This window comes from Arabidopsis lyrata, assembly GCF_000004255.2.
Source record: "Arabidopsis lyrata subsp. lyrata unplaced genomic scaffold ARALYscaffold_2, whole genome shotgun sequence".
In the NCBI taxonomy this organism is placed as follows: domain Eukaryota; kingdom Viridiplantae; phylum Streptophyta; class Magnoliopsida; order Brassicales; family Brassicaceae; genus Arabidopsis; species Arabidopsis lyrata.
The window spans coordinates 2,593,621-2,611,227 of NW_003302554.1; the positions used below are offsets into that span (position 1 = coordinate 2,593,621).

The 17,607-nt window shown below is 34.9% G+C and overlaps 2 protein-coding genes across 4 annotated transcripts; both read right to left on the bottom strand.

Annotated features, from left to right (window-relative positions):
- Positions 1–223: 223 nt before the first annotated feature.
- LOC9324163 lies at positions 224–3,178 on the bottom strand. The gene is made up of 5 exons (XM_002888054.2): positions 2,454–3,178; positions 1,932–1,981; positions 1,749–1,826; positions 1,042–1,630; positions 224–955 (listed from the first exon to the last, which is right to left on the bottom strand). The coding sequence occupies exons 1-5, from the start codon at positions 2,610–2,612 to the stop codon at positions 401–403; spliced, it is 1,431 nt and encodes a 476-aa protein (XP_002888100.1). The 5' UTR covers positions 2,613–3,178; the 3' UTR covers positions 224–400.
- A 2,287-nt stretch (positions 3,179–5,465) lies between these two features.
- Positions 5,466–12,912, bottom strand: LOC110230730 (katanin p80 WD40 repeat-containing subunit B1 homolog). Of its 3 annotated transcripts, none has more exons than XM_021034372.1 (19): positions 12,557–12,911; positions 12,049–12,179; positions 11,841–11,958; positions 11,402–11,628; positions 11,204–11,306; positions 10,991–11,061; positions 10,584–10,658; positions 10,344–10,487; positions 10,072–10,234; positions 9,125–9,571; positions 8,772–9,029; positions 8,379–8,435; positions 7,191–8,287; positions 6,899–7,012; positions 6,747–6,821; positions 6,545–6,657; positions 6,226–6,342; positions 6,059–6,127; positions 5,466–5,929 (listed from the first exon to the last, which is right to left on the bottom strand). In XM_021034372.1, exons 1-19 carry the CDS (start codon positions 12,579–12,581, stop codon positions 5,869–5,871), a joined length of 3,465 nt encoding a protein of 1,154 aa, XP_020890031.1. In that variant the 5' UTR covers positions 12,582–12,911; the 3' UTR covers positions 5,466–5,868. The 3 variants fall into 3 exon arrangements, with proteins under 3 accessions (XP_020890031.1, XP_020890030.1, XP_020890032.1); XM_021034371.1 differs by having other exon boundaries at positions 9,125–9,577; XM_021034373.1 differs by lacking the exon at positions 8,379–8,435 and having other exon boundaries at positions 9,125–9,577; positions 12,557–12,912.
- Positions 12,913–17,607: the final 4,695 nt, after the last annotated feature.

A 17,607-nucleotide genomic window follows, 5' to 3' on the forward strand; every position in this document is an offset into this window, starting at 1 on the left:
CTAAGATGTCAAACAACTTGATTTCTCTTGGAACCTTTAGAGAATCAAAATTACTGATTTCAATCCAAAGATGGAGATCTAGCATATCCAAATGCTTTGTTAGCACTTTACTTTGGTGAAATGTTTGATTAGCCCTGTCAAAATTTAGGCTCATCGCTATGTGCGATTGTACAACCTTCTATCGATTTTTTCTATGATTAGTAAATAAGTTAAAAGGTGACAATGAGAGAAACTAACAATGAGATTAATGTACATTTTTTCAACAATTAGTGTTTCCAATGATCATGATTCATCACTGTCTATGCCTGCAGATTAGATTAACCGAAATATGAACTTCTACATCAAATAAGCTTTCTCTGCCTAACTACAAACAACATATGAAACAAACCCTTCATAAAAATCATCTAACCCGGTTCCGCTTTCTCCCCATCAATGCAGGAGATTCGAGTCCACGATTTGCTTGTCTACCGTCCTTTCTTCTCTCTACCGCTGTTCCCTTCTTACCCGCTGCTGAGGATTTCACAGCAGCAACTGGTAAATCCGTAACAGACCTTTTGTTACCCCTGCTTGAAGTCTTTGCCATATCATGCACAACCGTTTTGAGAGGGTGCGCCCCGGTTCTTGGTTTTTTAGCTGCCAGACTCGTTCTGACAGAAGGAGATGTAGATTTCTGAGGAAGAACCACAACCTTTGTGCTTGCAGTAATGCTGCTGCGATGAGGATGATGATCTTCTGTCAAATAGTGTCTTAGAGACTTTGTAACAATGTCTCTAAGGCTCACCGCGGATTTGTATTCACGAGTGTTCTTAGAGTAAAAAATAGCTGCATTGTTCGCCACCAAAAGAAAGTCCCTAAAAAGCTCTTTCGCTGAAGATATCGAACAACCGTTGATTCTTGATTGTATAGTGTCTAAATCCATATGCCTCTGTACCAATTTCTTGTATCTCCCCCTTTTCTGTTTAGCACAAAAAAGTAAAGAAAGAGATAAGCGAAAAAGTGGTTTCAAGCGAAGACTAAAGGAGTATTATATATGATCATCACCTGGCTATCAAGCCGTCTACGGAAGACGAGTGCACATTCGTTCTGTACGATAGTGTTGTATATCTTCATAAGCTCCTTTGGTATAGCCAAACCATGACCTCGGCTTTGACTGCTGCTAGTAGAAGCAGCTTCTTTACTCCTAGAAATGCTAGCAATATCCGCAGAAGTATCCAACAAATCGCTTTCTTCCACAGCGCTAACTTCCATCACTTCTTTACCAACACTGACACTGCAATCTTTCCGTTTTCTCTTGCCTCGTTTCTTCCTCATACTCAGAAGCACTTGTCCTCCACCCCCATACACTGACTCAAAAATGTCGCTGTGTAATAGGTTTTTCGTCTTCTCTTGCTCTATTACTACTGGAGCTTCTGACTTAGCTTCCGGTGACCAGTTTGTTGTGGTCTGCTCTTGCTGTGTGAAACTACCAACTGATGACAAGTCTTTGGATGTATCTTTGCTCGTGCATTCTCCTCCGCCCTCGGATTTCGGGGAGGGTTCAAGTGATAACGTTCGGCTAGAATCATAATTGTTTTGATGACATTCATCGTTACTTTCTGACTTCAGACTCTGAAGCTTTGATTCCAAAGACCTGAAAACAGTATTTCATTGCACAGAATTGAACATTCAAAATCTGGTTCTTCCTTTGATTCCAAGACATGAAAACGTTTAAGCCATTAGAAAGAAATATAAAAAAAACAAATGCTAACCCAATCGAGTCATCGGATTTAAGTAAAGCTGCCTTAAGCTCAGCTACTCGTTTCTTCTTAAGCTCTTCAAACCAAGCTCTACAAGAACATAAACATATGAAGAAACACGGTAAATTTTAATTCACAAAAGTCATGTATCCGACAAGAAAAAGTGTTGAAGAACAAGCAAAAACAAGTCTTTACTTGCATCCCAAATAACGTTTTCGCAAGTCCTTGTACTTGGCCTTGCATATCTGCAAATAAGAGTAGGAATTAGCAGATTCAAAAGATAGACAATATCTGAATTGAGTTAACTCAGCCCTGCAATATCACACAAACCACAAGACATTTTCTAATTTCTTGCATTATTCAATGTGAATAAGTTTCCAATTCGAGAAGAAGTATAAAGAGTATCTACAATTGTCTTAAGTTAAGAACAAGAAAATTCATTTTTTTTTACATGACCCTAAACCTTTCTTGACACACAAGTGATGAATCTATGCTTCTAAATCCACCGACAACAACACTGTGTTTTGCCTCAAGCTTTAACTTCTTTTTTTTTTTTTTTAAATTTGAAAAATCAATTTCACAGTAACATAACAAATTTCGCATAAAATGACCTGATCTGATTTTATTTTTGATTCTAACACATTAACCTAATCGAAAATTTAGAAATGAATTTTAAAATTAAAGAGAAATGAGGAGATTGAGAGAGAGAGAACAAACCTCAGGTGTGAAAATCTCAGGTAGAGAATGAGAACGGAGTTCGTCGGCAACGACGGTCCAATCACCGGTTCCATGACGGAGAACAGCGCCGCCGAGAAGAAGCTCCTCCCATGTTCCCCAATCACTCTCCATCGTCGTCGTTATCATCACCATAACCATCAAAAAATAAATCACGCGTGTGCGTTACGCGCTCCTCGATTTTGAAAAAAAAAAACTCAAAGTTAAACTACGCACCCCTAGCGCACGTTAGCTCCTTTCACCTAACCTTCCCTTTCTTTCTCCGACCACTCAATTCTCAAAAAAAAAAAACGAAAAAAAACAGAGACGGAGACAACAAACCAAGAACCTAAAAAAATATATATATTGTAATCTGGTATGATAAGACAAGAAACCAGAAAAAGCCGTTACGAGTGGGTTGGTGTCGGAGGTAAATTACACGAAAAGCTGTTTTCCGACAAGAAAATGGGGGAGAAAAATTAAATGAAAATTCAAAATTAGTAAGAAGGAAAAAAAAAAAAAAAAATCTGAGGTGGGAGAGAAAGAGTTGACGAAGGGTCTGGATTTGTTCGACGTTTGTGAAATGGAAGAAATTGGAAATTGATGGTTGTGGTTTGTTTTATTTGTTTTTTCTTGTTTTGTTCAAATGGCAAATACAAGAAGAAGATTGGTTTGTTTTTGAACAAAGAAGAAGACTTAGACTAGATTTGTGTGCCTTTGTTTCTTATTTTTGTCTAAATAAAGTAATTTTAATTTAAACAGAATTTTTCTATCTTTTCTTTATTTATTCGATTTTTTCGTCATTACCACAACTTGTTGGAATAATTATTTTTAGACAATAGTGTTTTTATAATACCCAAAATCCAAACTAATTTTAATTATTGAATTATATAGCGGACATTATTAAATTAATAGTCTTTATGCCCCCTTGATCAATATAACAAAATTCAATACATCATTCCATTTGACTAGAAATAGACCCACGCGTTGCGTGGGTTTAATAATATATATTCAATCTTTTCTAGTTTTGTAAATTACATTATTATAAAAAAATATATTAGAATACTATTTAAAATATATATGTAATTCTATTGGTAAAAAGCGGTTATATAAATATAATATAAATGTTATAAGTGATAATTGTATAGATATACACGTCTATTTATAATATGCTACATATATTAAACGTTTTTTTTTGTATTTGACTTAGTATCCTATGAGCGTTCATTATATATATTCTCTTTCAATGCATGAATTCTTATGAATACCATTTTTTTTTTATAATTCTAGAAACTCAAATGTGATATTTTAAATGTGGTTTATTTTTTCTAATTTATATCTATTATATTTAGAAGAAAAAAAGAAAAAAAAATATACTTATATATATATATATATATCTCATTTTATATATTTGCTTTTTCTTTAGGAATTTAGCTTTCTGAGACTAATTTTGTCACTATTATTTTTCTTTTTACTTTTTTGTTTCTATCTTATTAAATTCAATGTTGCAATTGTGCTCTTTCTATCTCTTTTTGATATTTTTAAAATAAACTTTTATATTTTTAATAAGTGCATAATATTTGTATTACTATCAAATGCATTTATACATTTACTTATATAAAATTTTATATTATATTTATAAAAAGCTAAAATATTAAAAGTATACATAATTATATTTTAGTTTTGTTTTAAATTATTATACACGATACTATTTAGCTATATTTTAACATTTTGTTTACTGTAGTTTACAAACTAATCAACTATTGTTTCAATTAGTAATATGTCATAAAATTCATCACTAATTCACTATATAGTTTTTTTAAAAAAAACTAAAAATGTATGCCTTTTCAACTTTCATAGAATTTTAGAATTACCCAACATATTGATTTTTAAGTATTTCATGATTCATTACTATATTTGTTTTTTGAAAGCTAATAAATGTATGATTTTTCAACTTTCATACAATTTTTGCAATAACCATCATATTGATTTTGAATATATCAATTTTAAAACTGAAATATCCATCATATTGATTTTTAATATATCAATTTTAAAACGGAAATGTTTATAAAATTTTAAATATGATCAATCTTAAACATTTTCTCGCTAAAATTCAATTTCTATTATTATGTATAAGTTTCTATTTCTTTGTTTTTTACTTATAATATTAATTCATTTGTATTTAACTTAAATATTTTTAATCATAAATAACAATAACTAAAAATAAATATGTATTGAATGAGCATTTAAAATAAATTATATTTTCAATTTTTAATTAAATGCATGCTTAGGTGAATGATGATGTTGATAGCCTAGATGGAGAGAAGACTAAATTATATTATTATGTATAAATTTATATTTCTTTGTTTTTTACTTATAATATTAATTTATTTGTATTTAACTTAAATATTTTTAATCATAAATAACAATAACTAAAAATAAATATGTATTGAATGAACATTTTAAATAAATTAAATTTTTAATTTTTAATTAAATGCATGCTTAGGTGGTAGATGATGTGGATAGCTTAGATGGAGAGAAGACTCTCCTATTATATATATAGATTTTATTTGTGTTTAATATCGTACAAAAGCAAACGAATATTTTCGTCCATTCGTTAATCTATGGCCTAATTTGGATGTTTCAGTAACCAAACTAATATCATGATCAATAGTAATCACTTGATTTAAGATTTGAAAAGTTAAATATATATTAAAAAACTTTTGATCATAATTATATGTTTTTCAACTATTTTTTAGAAATATTAACTTGTATCCAAATTAGCTACTTCTTTTGTTTATCCCCCATTATTTAATTAAAGACAAGAAATTTCTTCGTATATTCGTTAATCTATTTCCTAATTTTGGGATAGACGAAGACCAAATATTCATATAACATCGACTGTAACTATACTATCTGAAATATGTCATTATCACGTTTGGTAGATGAACACTCTTTGATAAGTCTATATTCTTAAACTCTACATGACACATGACCAATTCCAAAACTCGGATATATGTCGAGCGACCAAAATGAATTTTCATATACTGATGGTGTCTTCTCATTAGGATTGCACATTACATTCACATGGAGAGAGAGAGACATTGTAATTGACATTTCAGCTAAACATTTGAGATTCAGTGAATCAAGAATCTGAAGCACATACAACTTTAATCCCAGAGACGGATCGATTTACAGCCATATACCAAATTTTTCCCGGAGTGATTTTTCGTGTTCTCTTGGCGCAATTCTATCTCAAAACCCGCCACAAGAACCTGCGACTTTTCAGCGAATCTTCAATACAAAATCACCAGGAGGAACATGAAAACGATTCTTGAAAATGTACAGATTGGAAAACTCAGCGGGAGGGGTTACGGTTCGCAAGTGATTACGATTGGTCTTGAAGCTGAACCTAAAGCTATGGTGTTTGAAGAACTAGGTTTAGTTCTTGAGCCTTTCTTGCTATGAGACCACCTCTTCTGTAGTTAATGGAAGAGGGCAAAAACAAAAGGGAAAAACAATTACACAACCGAAAGCAAATACCGATCAACCAGAGCTGTCATGCTTGCAATGGTTCAGAACAATATCTGTAAAAAAAGTTCTTTTACCTTGTCAGTAGTGGAAGAATCTTGTGAACCTTTTGCAATTCCGCAGAACAGCTTTGGCAGATCTGTAACCTGCATTTCTCAATTTGTTTTAACTTTCTGGGAAAAGAGAATTAAGTGTGACAAAAGGTGTGGCATGAAGATATAAGAGGAGCCGAAAGTATAAGTACCTTTCTTCTGCGTGAAGATCAACGCCAACAACTCGTCGTGCTGAAACAGTTGATTGAATAACTGTACCAAACACTGCTACAAGCTTCAAGAGCATTTCCAAGGAGACATTTACAGGCCTATACAAAATTAAAATCACATGTTGCTTTCCTCTGTTAACTCGAAAAGCTCATAACTTTAACAAACAAACAGAGACTGCAATTAACAAATGGATTTTCTTGACATTCCCTCATTCACAAGCCAAATGTTGGAGACGACTTTATTATATCTTAAAACTAAAAGCAAACCAAAGAAGGTTGAATATAGAATAAGATAATTTACCTCTCAGTCCTGCTGCCCAATAAGCCTGTAAGGACGGGTGCTAATTGAGAAAACAGATCCAATGTTAAAATTTCTGTTTTGTCTGTTAGGATACTGATCACATCTGCTTGAACCTGTTCCAGTTTAAGCGAGTCAGCTTTTTCCAAACATCTAAGCATAAACAAAAAAAGACAGGCAAAAGTATATCTATTGGGGTACTTACAGAGTGATCTGACAGCTTTCTCAAGGCCATGATCGCGCCTTTTATATCACTACGTTCCCAAAAATGTCTTACAATCTGCATGTTTGTGATAAATCAACCATTTAGTTTACCCTCAAAACCAGAAAAAACACAAAGAGAAAAACAAAATTTACCTGTAATTTTGTCAACCTTGATTGAAGAGTGTTTAAGACCTCATTATGAGTTTGCATTAAAGTCTCCCAAATGTCACCATCATTCTCCCTCCCAGATATCTGAGGTTCTTCCTTCTGCAAAAGTCAAACAAATCAAATGTATTCAGAGCTCTTCCAACTTTGTAATCCTTGCAATTTCATATTTTATGTATAGCATCAGCGACTACTACATTCAATTATACAACTAGCTACATATCAAAGTTGGAGAAAGTACGATGTCTATCAGTTTCCGAAACTTATCATTGAAGCTTACCTGGGTCAAGATATCAGAAGCTTGTTGAGTTTGTGTAATATATGTCTTATCTAGTGTCAAATCAGTCACCTGATCAAGTACTGCAGGTGTTGCCAGCGTTTGAGTTGGGCTAAATCTTTGCTTGGATCTTATATGAGATGCATCAGATGTTACACTAATTGCTTGATTGAGTTTCACAGGAATTACACGGGCGGGAGAGTTCCTAGCTGATCGTGTTAATGCAACTGGAGGCTCATACGATGGCATATTATCTGCTTGATTGAGTTGCATAGGCAGTACACGGGCTGGAGAAGTTCTAGCTGATCGTGAAGATGATAAAGGACGCTCATCATACGTGTTAGATGCTTGATTGAGTATCACAGGCATTACTCGCGCCGAAGAAGTCCTAAGTGGTCTTGTTGATATTACAGGCTCATCAGATTTCATGTTAGTTGTTTGACGCTGACTGAGTATCACAGGCATAACTGGGGCTGGAGAAGTCTTAGCTTGTCGTGTTGATGTTACAGGAGACTCATCAGATGTCAGATTAGTAGCTGAAGGCCTATCAGGTCGTGTTGATGTTACAGGAGACTCATCAGATGTCAAATTAGTGGCTGAAGGCCTATGAGGTTGTGTTGATGTTACAGGAGGCTCATCAGATTTCATTTTTGTTGTCTGATTGAGTATCATAGGCATGACTGGGGCTGGAGAAATCCTAGTTTGTCGTGTTGATGTTACACCAGATACATCAGATGTCAAATTAGTAGCCGAAGTCCTATAAGGTCGGGTTGATGTTCCAGGAGGCGTATCAGTTGCCATGCTAGTGTCCCGGCCGAGTACCACAGGCATTACTCTGACTGGAGTACTCCTAGTTCGTCGTGTTGATAACACAGGAGCTTCAACTGTCGTCGAGTTAGTTGCCTGATCAAGTTTAACTGGCATTACCTGGGTAGGCGTCGTGCTAACTGCTTGTACCGATGCTGTCAGGGGCTCTTCCTCTACAGCATTAGTGCTCTGAACTATTGTTGCACTGGCTGCTTTATCTTCAGAAGGAGTAATTTTTTCCCCTCTTTCAAACCTCTCAACCAATGACCGTGTCCTTCCCGAAACAACTTTTACTGCAAACATAGTAGTTTTTAAAGAATCAATAACCAGATGACTTATATGCTACCAAAGAAAAACAACAACAGCAAACTTTGAATGGCTAACCTCCTCTAACAACCTTCACAGAGTTTGATTCTTTCCTACCTCCAGGGGATTCAAGGCCTACATGACATAATATTTATAACCAATTATAAAATGATTGTTGCCTGAAGACCAAGTAACTTGACCACAACGGACAAGGGAACTGTAAAGGAAGTCCTAAACGTAGCTAAAGATTTAGATGTAGCAACCTACAAGCTAATGCTATTATTACTCTTCTGCCGGCTCATTCTTTCAGATTGATTTTTCTTGTAGACTGTCTCTAATTCAGTAAATCAATCCTTAATTAACAGTTTAAAAAGGCAAAAGGAATCCAAACACATAACGTTTCACTAGTTTTAGCATTGACTTTAGGAGCAAAATCCCCATTAATTAGTCAATTTTGAATCAAGAACTTACTTTTTAGTTCATCACCAGGTTTCTCTGGTGATAGAACTCTTTCTGACCTACTTGAAATGCTCTTGTTATCGATATCTTCCTCACACAGGTTACTACCTCTGTCATCCTTATGCCCTGTTGGCAAGTCCATGTCTCTTGAGGACTCTAACCCACTCTTTTTACTGTCTAAAGCTTCAGAATCAACAGATGTCGCCCAGCTTGCATCATTGTACTTAGTACTTGGTGACCTCTGTACACGAGGCGGTTTCAGCGACATACCTGAGTCAAAGATTGCAAGATTTCCAAAAGGATAGGATTAGATCATCTGAAAGCTCAAATCTGATGAAACTAAAGTATGAACTGGGAGAACCTACATTTCGCTTCATCAGTCGGTGATTCTGGTAATAAAGCTTGTTCAAACTTGTTGGTTATACTCTTGATGATAGAATCGTCGGCATCATATGGTTTCCTACCACTCATTTCTGAATCAAACGCCGTCTCAGTATCTAGCTCCGTCTCACCGTCCAATCCACTTTTCTTTAAATATCCAGATTGAACAGCCACTGACTGCTTCTTTGTTTCATCAAACTTTGTTGGCGTCTTTCTTACATGAGCCGGTCTCAACAGCATGCCTGGCTTTGTTTTTGAGAAAGTGATAGATTCCTTTCCCGAATCAGAAGAGTCTTTCCCAATATCACTATCCCGTGGCACAACACTATGCACTACTAAAGACTTATTATCCCCTGCTTGTCCAGTAGAAGTTGCTTTGACTTTCGTAGTACTTAGAGATCCTGACTTATGTGCAACAGCCGAATTTCCACCTGTAGCTTTGAAGAGAAGAGAGAATATTAAACCAAATATAAACGATAAGCATACAGAAGTGAGAGGCAAACGAAAATTACACTGTTGCAGTACAGAAACTGACATTAAAGACTAAAAATAACAGTCCAGGTCACAATGGTTATGGCTAGCGATATTTAATTCATTCAGAAAAGAAGACCACCATTTCAGTCTCAATTTCAATAGCTACAAAATTTAGTAATAAACAAAAACACATGTACAGAAAATATATGATTAAAGCAGGCCTAAAGATAAGGTAGCTTTCCTATCACTAATACAAGAAAACCAGAGTTATTGATCTCTATTAATAGTCCATCGCAATTAATCGTTAAGTGTTGACTCAATTTCTAGATACAGGTGACAATAACTAGTAAGCTACCGTCCAGGGACTTCTTAGGACCTAACCAAAACCCTGCCATATCCTACTTGAAAGGAGAAAAATGAATCCACAAACATCGAAACAAAATTAATATTCACTCACAGTCGATGTATATGTTTTTTATCTCTTTCGTTTCATAATCTGGAGATGAGCTGCGCCTTGGGCTACTCCTTATTTTATCGGAGGACTGATCGTCCAGAGCACTGAGTATTTTCTCCACGCATTCCTTTTTATCCGCAGATCCAATGCCATATGGCTCAATTTGCTGTTTTAATTAAGGATAAAAGAAAGAACAAAAACATGAGCCTTCGAAACAATCAATTACCAGCTCCACATAACTTTTTAAAGGTATGGACAATCACGATAGCACATACTGATATATCTGAGACCCAAATCCCTACGGAATTTTGGTAGTATGAACAACCCAGGAGCTTCCCTTCGCTGATGCATAAGTCACCAAGCGTTGACCATCCCATATCAACACCATCATGGCAAACCACAGGTTCCCATGAATAAACCTGAATTATGAGCATTCAGCTTATGATATCAATGAATGTTTTTGACTCTGGAGAACCCTTAATATGGTAAAGCTCATCACAAAGACAAATAAAAACCTTTAAGCTATCATCCAAACCACAAAATAGGGTTCGCCCATCCGGATGAAATTTGATTGAACGAACTCCAGTAGCCTGTGAAAACAAGGAAAACACCAGAAATTATGTGAATAACATCTTCCAAGACAAGGCTACAAAGCCAGCTCAACGCCCAAACATATTTCATCAGATGCTGCATTCTGGACTCCATTCACTTATATTTACTTCTCCATATTTTTAAGAACTAAATTTTATCTTGGCATTTCTCTAACAGACTAACACACTCTTCAGAGCAAGACTGAGAGTAAGCAGATTTCTGATTTTTAATATGACCCTTCAAGGTGATCACGCTAAAGGGAAATAAAGGTAAAAACACTTGTGATAGAGTCTCCTGGAAAAACAGTATCTAGTGACACCACAGGCAGTACCTCTGGTCGGGTAGATCCAATCAACTCAAACGTTTCCAAATCCCAGAACTTTACAGTCCTGTCAGCAGAACCTGAATATGAATAGGGGAAAGTGAAATTACAAGACTTCAATACACAATTTTGATTGAAGAGATGTCGGTAGTTAATCAACCAATTGAAAATGCCACCAAGTTACCCCTAAAATGCCTGAAAAACAAAGAATCACAGACTAACCTGTGGCTAGAAGGAACTCAAGTGGGTGGAATTCTAACGAACGGATAGGTCCTTCATGAAACTTAAATTCATGTAAAAGCTTTCCAGCAGTCAAATCCCATACCTATTAAATACAACATATATAGTAGTATCGTTCTAAGATCATAGGTTGAAAAAAAATTATGCACAAGACTCATTTGTTAAAAAAGCTATTCTTACCTTTACAACATTGTCAAGTCCTCCGGACACTACCCAACGACCATCGGGAGTAAACCTGATAGTGTTGATGCCACGAGTATGACCCTTGTACGTCTGTATGCATCCCTTCTTTCTGATGTCCCAGATCTTTAGATTCGCGTCATTTGATCCAGATGCCAAAAATTCACCAAAGGGATGAAATTCAACAGCAGAACAATTGGATCTATGTCCAGTAAAAGCTCGAACCACTACACTTCAAGAGCAAGAGTGAAAATGTTAGACCTCATAAATCTAAACTAAACGATAGATATAGTCTGGTACACTGCTCAAATAACCAGACCCATAATCCACATAGCCGATAACTCAAATAGTATCCAATATGTTCCCATTAAACAAGACTACCTCCGCATATAAGGAGCAACAAATATTCTAAAAGAAAGCAGAAAATCAATAAACTAACTCTTTGCTTCTTCTACATCCCACAGCTTTATCACACCCGAAGAAGCTCCAGCTAACACCAAAACTTCTGCGGAGTCAAAAGCTACTGAATCCACTGCACTAGTATGTCCACATAGACTCTGCCAATAAAAGGATATAGCATCATTCTTCTATCCAATACATTCACAGAAACAAAAACACATACTGAAGAAAGCAAATGCGAAACAAACCATTAAAGAAGTAGGCTTGCCGATCGCCCAAAGGTTGACTTTATAATCATCACCGCCAGTTATAAAAAGCCGCGATGTCTTCTTTCCAATACTTAAGCAATTCACATTTGCAGAATGAGCCAAAAACTCCTCTGAGTTTCATAATCAAGTTAAGTTACAAACAAACAAGAGACAAGAACACATCAACAAAATGAACAACCTTTTGAAGCAACCAGACAGGAAAACATAAAACAGGTCAACAACAATGGATTCAAATCATATCCAGAAAAATTTCAAGATAAAAACATATTAATTGCAGTGTCTTTTTCTATCAATTTGCTCTCAGTTTAATTAAGCAGACAATAATAGAAACATTTTGACCAAATTGAAGAAGAAGCTAATAAACCAAAGTTTGTTTATGAAATAAACCCTAACGATTCAGTGATAAAGAAACTGTCACAATTTCTCAGAATGGAGCTAAATAATTCAGAGTTTGTTCAATCAAACAAAATCGTCAATATAAGGATACGTAGCTTATATCCACGTTTCGCCATTTTTCTACTCGATTTTCAAGCAAATCCGTGAGGAAGAATAGAAATCTGAATCTGGAATCGAATCTGTAGCTTCCTGAATCGATTTAAAAACGATGAATCGGAGCTACAAATCCGAATTGTCACTAGACGACAGAGCTCGAGATTTTTGGGAGATTCAAAGGGAGAAATATGAGAAGAGATCGCTTCCCGTTGAGATTTGAAATCCAAAAACGTGAGAAAGAATCAGATTCGGGAAGAAGATTGAAAGAAACGAGACAAAATCAGATTCAAATAGTGACACGAAGAAGAGAAATAAGAAAGAAACAGAGAAGAAGAAGAAGAAAGAAAATTTGATAAAGCGAAGAAAGTTTTTATTTCTCTGAGAATTTTCACATTTTTATTTATTTATTAATCGGTCGGTCGTTTTTTTTAATTTAAAATAATTAAGCATTTTTCTTGGACAGTGGACCTCTAGTTTCTTCGTTGTTCGTTCTTCTTGGTTCTGACGAAAACACCCTTTTGTCCGGGCATTGAATTCGAGTGGAAATTACGGAAACGCCCTTGCTTCCAATTGACTTCCATTGGTACAGTTTTTTTCTCCAACTCCATCATATAATTTGTTAGTTAATTTTGTCGAAAATATTATTTGATATGTCAGGCAACACGTCATCATCTCTTTGGTTTTGTTTGTTTGTTGAAGACATTTTCAACCTTAGAAATAAATCAAAGTAATTTCAAAAACGTATATTTCTAAAAGTATTTTTGCAAGGCAATCCATAGATGTATCATGTATGATCATGGGCGGACGTACGTTACGATTAAGGGGGCACTTGCCACGGGTAAATTTTTCAAAGTTGGTGTAATTTACAGGAATTTTTAATTTTTAATTATGCCCCTGTTAAATACTTGTTTAATGCCCCCAATTATTCTCTTTTCTTCTTATACAAAGGTTTTGTGTTGTATAATATTATAATTTAAAGTCTATATAATTCAAACACAATACAAATTCTAATTTTATTTTTGTTTTCTTTGTAAATAAGCTCATATTTCAATGATAAAATAACTTTAAATCACTTTTGTTAACTTGAAAAAATTAATCAAATGCTTTAACTTACTTAGAAGATTCATTTATGTTAATAAAATTATAGTTTTTTTTATTTAATATTATTGCCCCGGATAAAATTAATTCCTAGATCCGCCACTGTGTATGATGGATGATAACCGGCGTTAAAAATAGAGGAAGAGATATGATTATAATTATGGTAATATTGACGTAAAAATGTGTGTTTTTTTTGGCGAAATAGAATTATATTGAGCTTGAATAATTCAAATACAATTGTTGTTCAAGCCAAAGTAGCGGATTAGCTACATCAATATAAAAACTGGAATTTAAACAATCAAACTTTATTAGTTTAAAAAAAAAAAAACAAACAAAAATCTTTATTAGTTTATGAGTCACTTCATTACAACGACATTTCATATAAACAAATATATGTTGTGTTTTTATCGGTTTTGAGTCTTTGTTTTCTTTCTTAGATCATATGTTTTATAGAGTCAAAGTGTGTTTTTAGAGTTTTTAGTTCTTTTTCAAGTCTCTACAGGTTTTAGGTTGCTTTGGAGAAAAACGAACTGTTTTGGGATATAAAAACATTTTTGGAGATGCGGTTTCGTTTATAAGTATCAGACGTTTGGCCTCAGATGGAATACTTCCCACCTTTAGATCTTTCTGAATTTTTGATACAAGATAGATGCAGATGTTAGCTTGAGTTTACAAGTGGTTTGAAGGAAGTCTAACGGTGCATTAAAGAGTTATACCCGAATTAGTGAAGACAGGTCATTCTGCCGAGCATTTGAAGCAGTTGTGGAGTTGGAGACCAGAAGATCCAGATCGATCGATCCATAGGTGATCGATCGATCCCATTCCTCTGACGGACGAGAAGCAGTTTCCAGTGACTCGGGATCGATCGATTCACCCACCGGATCGATCGATCCAACCCCAGACGCCCAGTTTGGTTTTTCTTAACCAGTTTTATTTCCTATTTTCTGTAATTGGGTATAAAAACCCCAGAGACCTAATTTTCTCAGGACGTTTTCTTTCTGCAATTTTTCTGAGACTTTTCTCTTGTAAGCAACCTTGGGATTCTAGAGATTCATCCTCTTTGACAATTTGGAGAAGATTTCTAAACCATATTTCTTATTTTCATTGCAATTCAATTATGTCTTCTTCATCTATTTGTCTTGTTTCTGTTGCTATGTGTGAGTAGTTCTCGAATTGGGTTTTAGGGTTCTAATTAGGAGATTCAATGGATTAATGGATTGATTGTTATTAGGAGTTCTTATTCCTTAGGTTCTTTGATTCACATGTTCTTAATGCTAGAATAGGATTGATCACCCTGTCGTAGATTCTAGGTTTTTCTATGCATCAAAAGTGTTCGATAGAATGCCTGAACCAATGTGAATTGAGCAATGTATGCTTAGCCAACAAAAGTTGACGTTAGGACGCATTGTGAACTTAATGAACTTGTTTGATAATGCGAATTTGACTAGGAAATTACATGCGAAAGTTTAGTAATCGAATAGTCAAATTTAGTGATTAATGTCTTGAAAGAGAATTAGTCTAAATGTGTTCATGTTCAAGAACGGTACTTAATTGTTGAATTCCTTGTCTCATGTTTCCATTATTTATTGATCTCTGAAATACCCTATGGCCCAATGTCTTTAAATCTTGATAGTTAAATCGTTTAATTTATTTGCATTTTATTTTAAAATCTGAAAACTCAAACAAAACAACCTTTCACTTTAGCTAAGAACGAGTCTCGGAAATCTTTAGTGTACCATTGGTTGTTGTGGATCGACCCCGTATATACTAACTTGCGGTTAAGTGTATCGGGTAATTACTCGAGCAATCAAAATCATATTTCTTTACAGTTCTTGGACCGGTAGATATCTCCATACAATGACACAAAGAAAGAATCTCAACATGCTTCACAAAACAGAAGAAGTGCAACGTTTCGACGTTCTAGTACATTTTTTCTACATATGTTGTTAGTCCATTATTATCTACATAATTATGGTCCTTGAAGTGATTTCCGTTGATTCTCTATGATTTAGATCACTATTTTAATGACTCTTTTGTTGTAATTTTCTTAAATCTTGCAAGGTTTGTGGGTTTCATTACGATTAACAACAATGAGATGATATACTGACTATAAGCATTTCAAAAAACATTTTTTCTTTGGCTTATTGATTTATAGAAAAACATTGGAATAAGAAAATAAATCTTATGGTGAGTGGTGAATCTTATGGTGAGTTATAGAAAAGAAACGTTCCATTTTTCAGGGATTTTGCGGAGGGTTTGTGGTGAATCTTTGATACAATCTACGTTCTACTAAGACGGATCTACCTTGAATCGTTTTGAATGTTAAGAGAGCTTAAATTGGGTTTTGGATGGTTTCGTGCTGGCTCATAAAGATGCCTAGATCACTTCTCCGAGACAAGATGAGGCATATTCAAATCCTTGTTCTGATGCTTTTAAGGGAATGGGATAGCAAAGAAAACGAACCAGGCTTGACAAAAGAGAGAAGGAAAGAAGATGGAGTTCACCACAAATACTCAACAAGATTGATCATGTGTGGACTCGCAGCTACGTCAAATTGTCTTTGGAGAAAATAGATGGACTGAGGTTCGAGACAGAAGAATGACTGAGCGAAATTAAGTGTCTGAATTTGTTTTTGGATTTCTTGTTTTAATGATACGTTGCAGGAGAAAGGAATGTGGAAACTCTGAAAATAAGGAAGACTGTTGGATTTGAACCTTTGATTAAATCTGCAAAAGAGAAAAGCTTCAAGTGAGAAGAAGAAGAAGATGAAGAATAGAAGAACAGAGCAAAGCGCCAAAGTTGTCGAAGAAGAAGAGTCAACATAAGAGAAGAGAAAGTCAAAGAGGAAGCTATTGGGCTGGAGCGAAGCCCACTTAGTAATTGTGTGTTTTTGGTTAGTGAATGGTCCATCAGTAGAGTTGAGCCCAGATTATGTGTTGTGCTTATAACTAAGCTAAGCTAGAGTAGCTAAAGAGTGGTTGATGGTTGTAAGAAGTGTAAACTAGTTGATTAACCTTGCTTGTAAGTTTGGTTATAGTCTTAGGGTGATAATGCCTAGAAGTATGGTCTAGAGTCTAAGTGTGTCTAGAGTAGCAAGTGGAGATAAACCACTATATGTATGTATTATGTGTGTTGTGTAAGAATCATCCTTGTGATCCAATATTATCAATGTAGAAGATTAAAGGAGTTCTCTCTTCTCTCTTAGTTACTAAACGTTTGTGTTTTATGAAGTGAAACAAAACAAGAACAAGAGAGTTAAGAGAGATTGATGTTCTCTGTCTTTGTTAAAACAGAGAGAGAAACTGAAAGTTAAGGTGGTGAAAGTGAGAAATCCAACAAAGACTCTCTCTTGTGAAGTGAAATTGGCTCTTTTTGTTGCCCAATGTTGCCCAAAAAAAAAAAAAAAAAAAAGCCACCACTAGACATAGCTTAGAGAATTAGATCACAGTTTTAGTATCTTCAGACTAAGTTTAGGGGATTCATATTAGAGAACCTGAGTACAGGATCTTCATGATTTAGCAAAATCACTTGTAGCATTTATGGGAAGCTTTCTCAGCTTTGGACAGCGATATGCAGTTATGTGCTTCAATAATGGAAAGGGGAGAGGACTCCAGTAGATACTCTCCAGCTTAGGCAAATAAACCAAATATAAGCTTTCTAGTTTCTGAAATGGTGAAATAGCTGTAAGATTGGTTGCTTTCTCTTTGTTTATAATTTCTTCCACTTCATCTGAATATTGAAATTGTAGGGACACAAGATTTGGAGCAAACAATAGCCAAGTCAGATCCTTCATGCTGTATAGCAAGGAAAATGTGGGATTTAATGGTGATTCCCAAGGATTTCGACAACGGCGCTAAATTTGATATGGATCACACTCTTATAAGGTAATGTCTAGTATGGTCACACTCTTATAAGGTAATGTCTAGTATATACTAGAGAATCCAATGA

What these genes read in the sequence shown, in the direction of transcription:
- LOC9324163 (XM_002888054.2), bottom strand. Translation starts at nt 2,612, where the DNA reads ATGGTTATGGTGATGATAACGACGACGATGGAGAGTGATTGGGGAACA. An exon ending in AAACGTTATTTGGGATGCAA is followed by an intron (nt 1,827 to 1,931) that starts GTAAAGACTTGT and finishes ATGTTCTTGTAG; the next exon opens with AGCTTGGTTTGAAGAGCTTA. An exon ending in AAATCCGATGACTCGATTGG is followed by an intron (nt 1,631 to 1,748) that starts GTTAGCATTTGT and finishes TACTGTTTTCAG; the next exon opens with GTCTTTGGAATCAAAGCTTC.
- LOC110230730 (XM_021034371.1), bottom strand. Translation starts at nt 12,581, where the DNA reads ATGGCGAAACGTGGATATAAGCTAC. An exon ending in GTTTGGATGATAGCTTAAAG is followed by an intron (nt 10,488 to 10,583) that starts GTTTTTATTTGT and finishes CTCATAATTCAG; the next exon opens with GTTTATTCATGGGAACCTGT. An exon ending in AAAAAACATATACATCGACT is followed by an intron (nt 9,578 to 10,071) that starts GTGAGTGAATAT and finishes TTCTCTTCAAAG; the next exon opens with CTACAGGTGGAAATTCGGCT.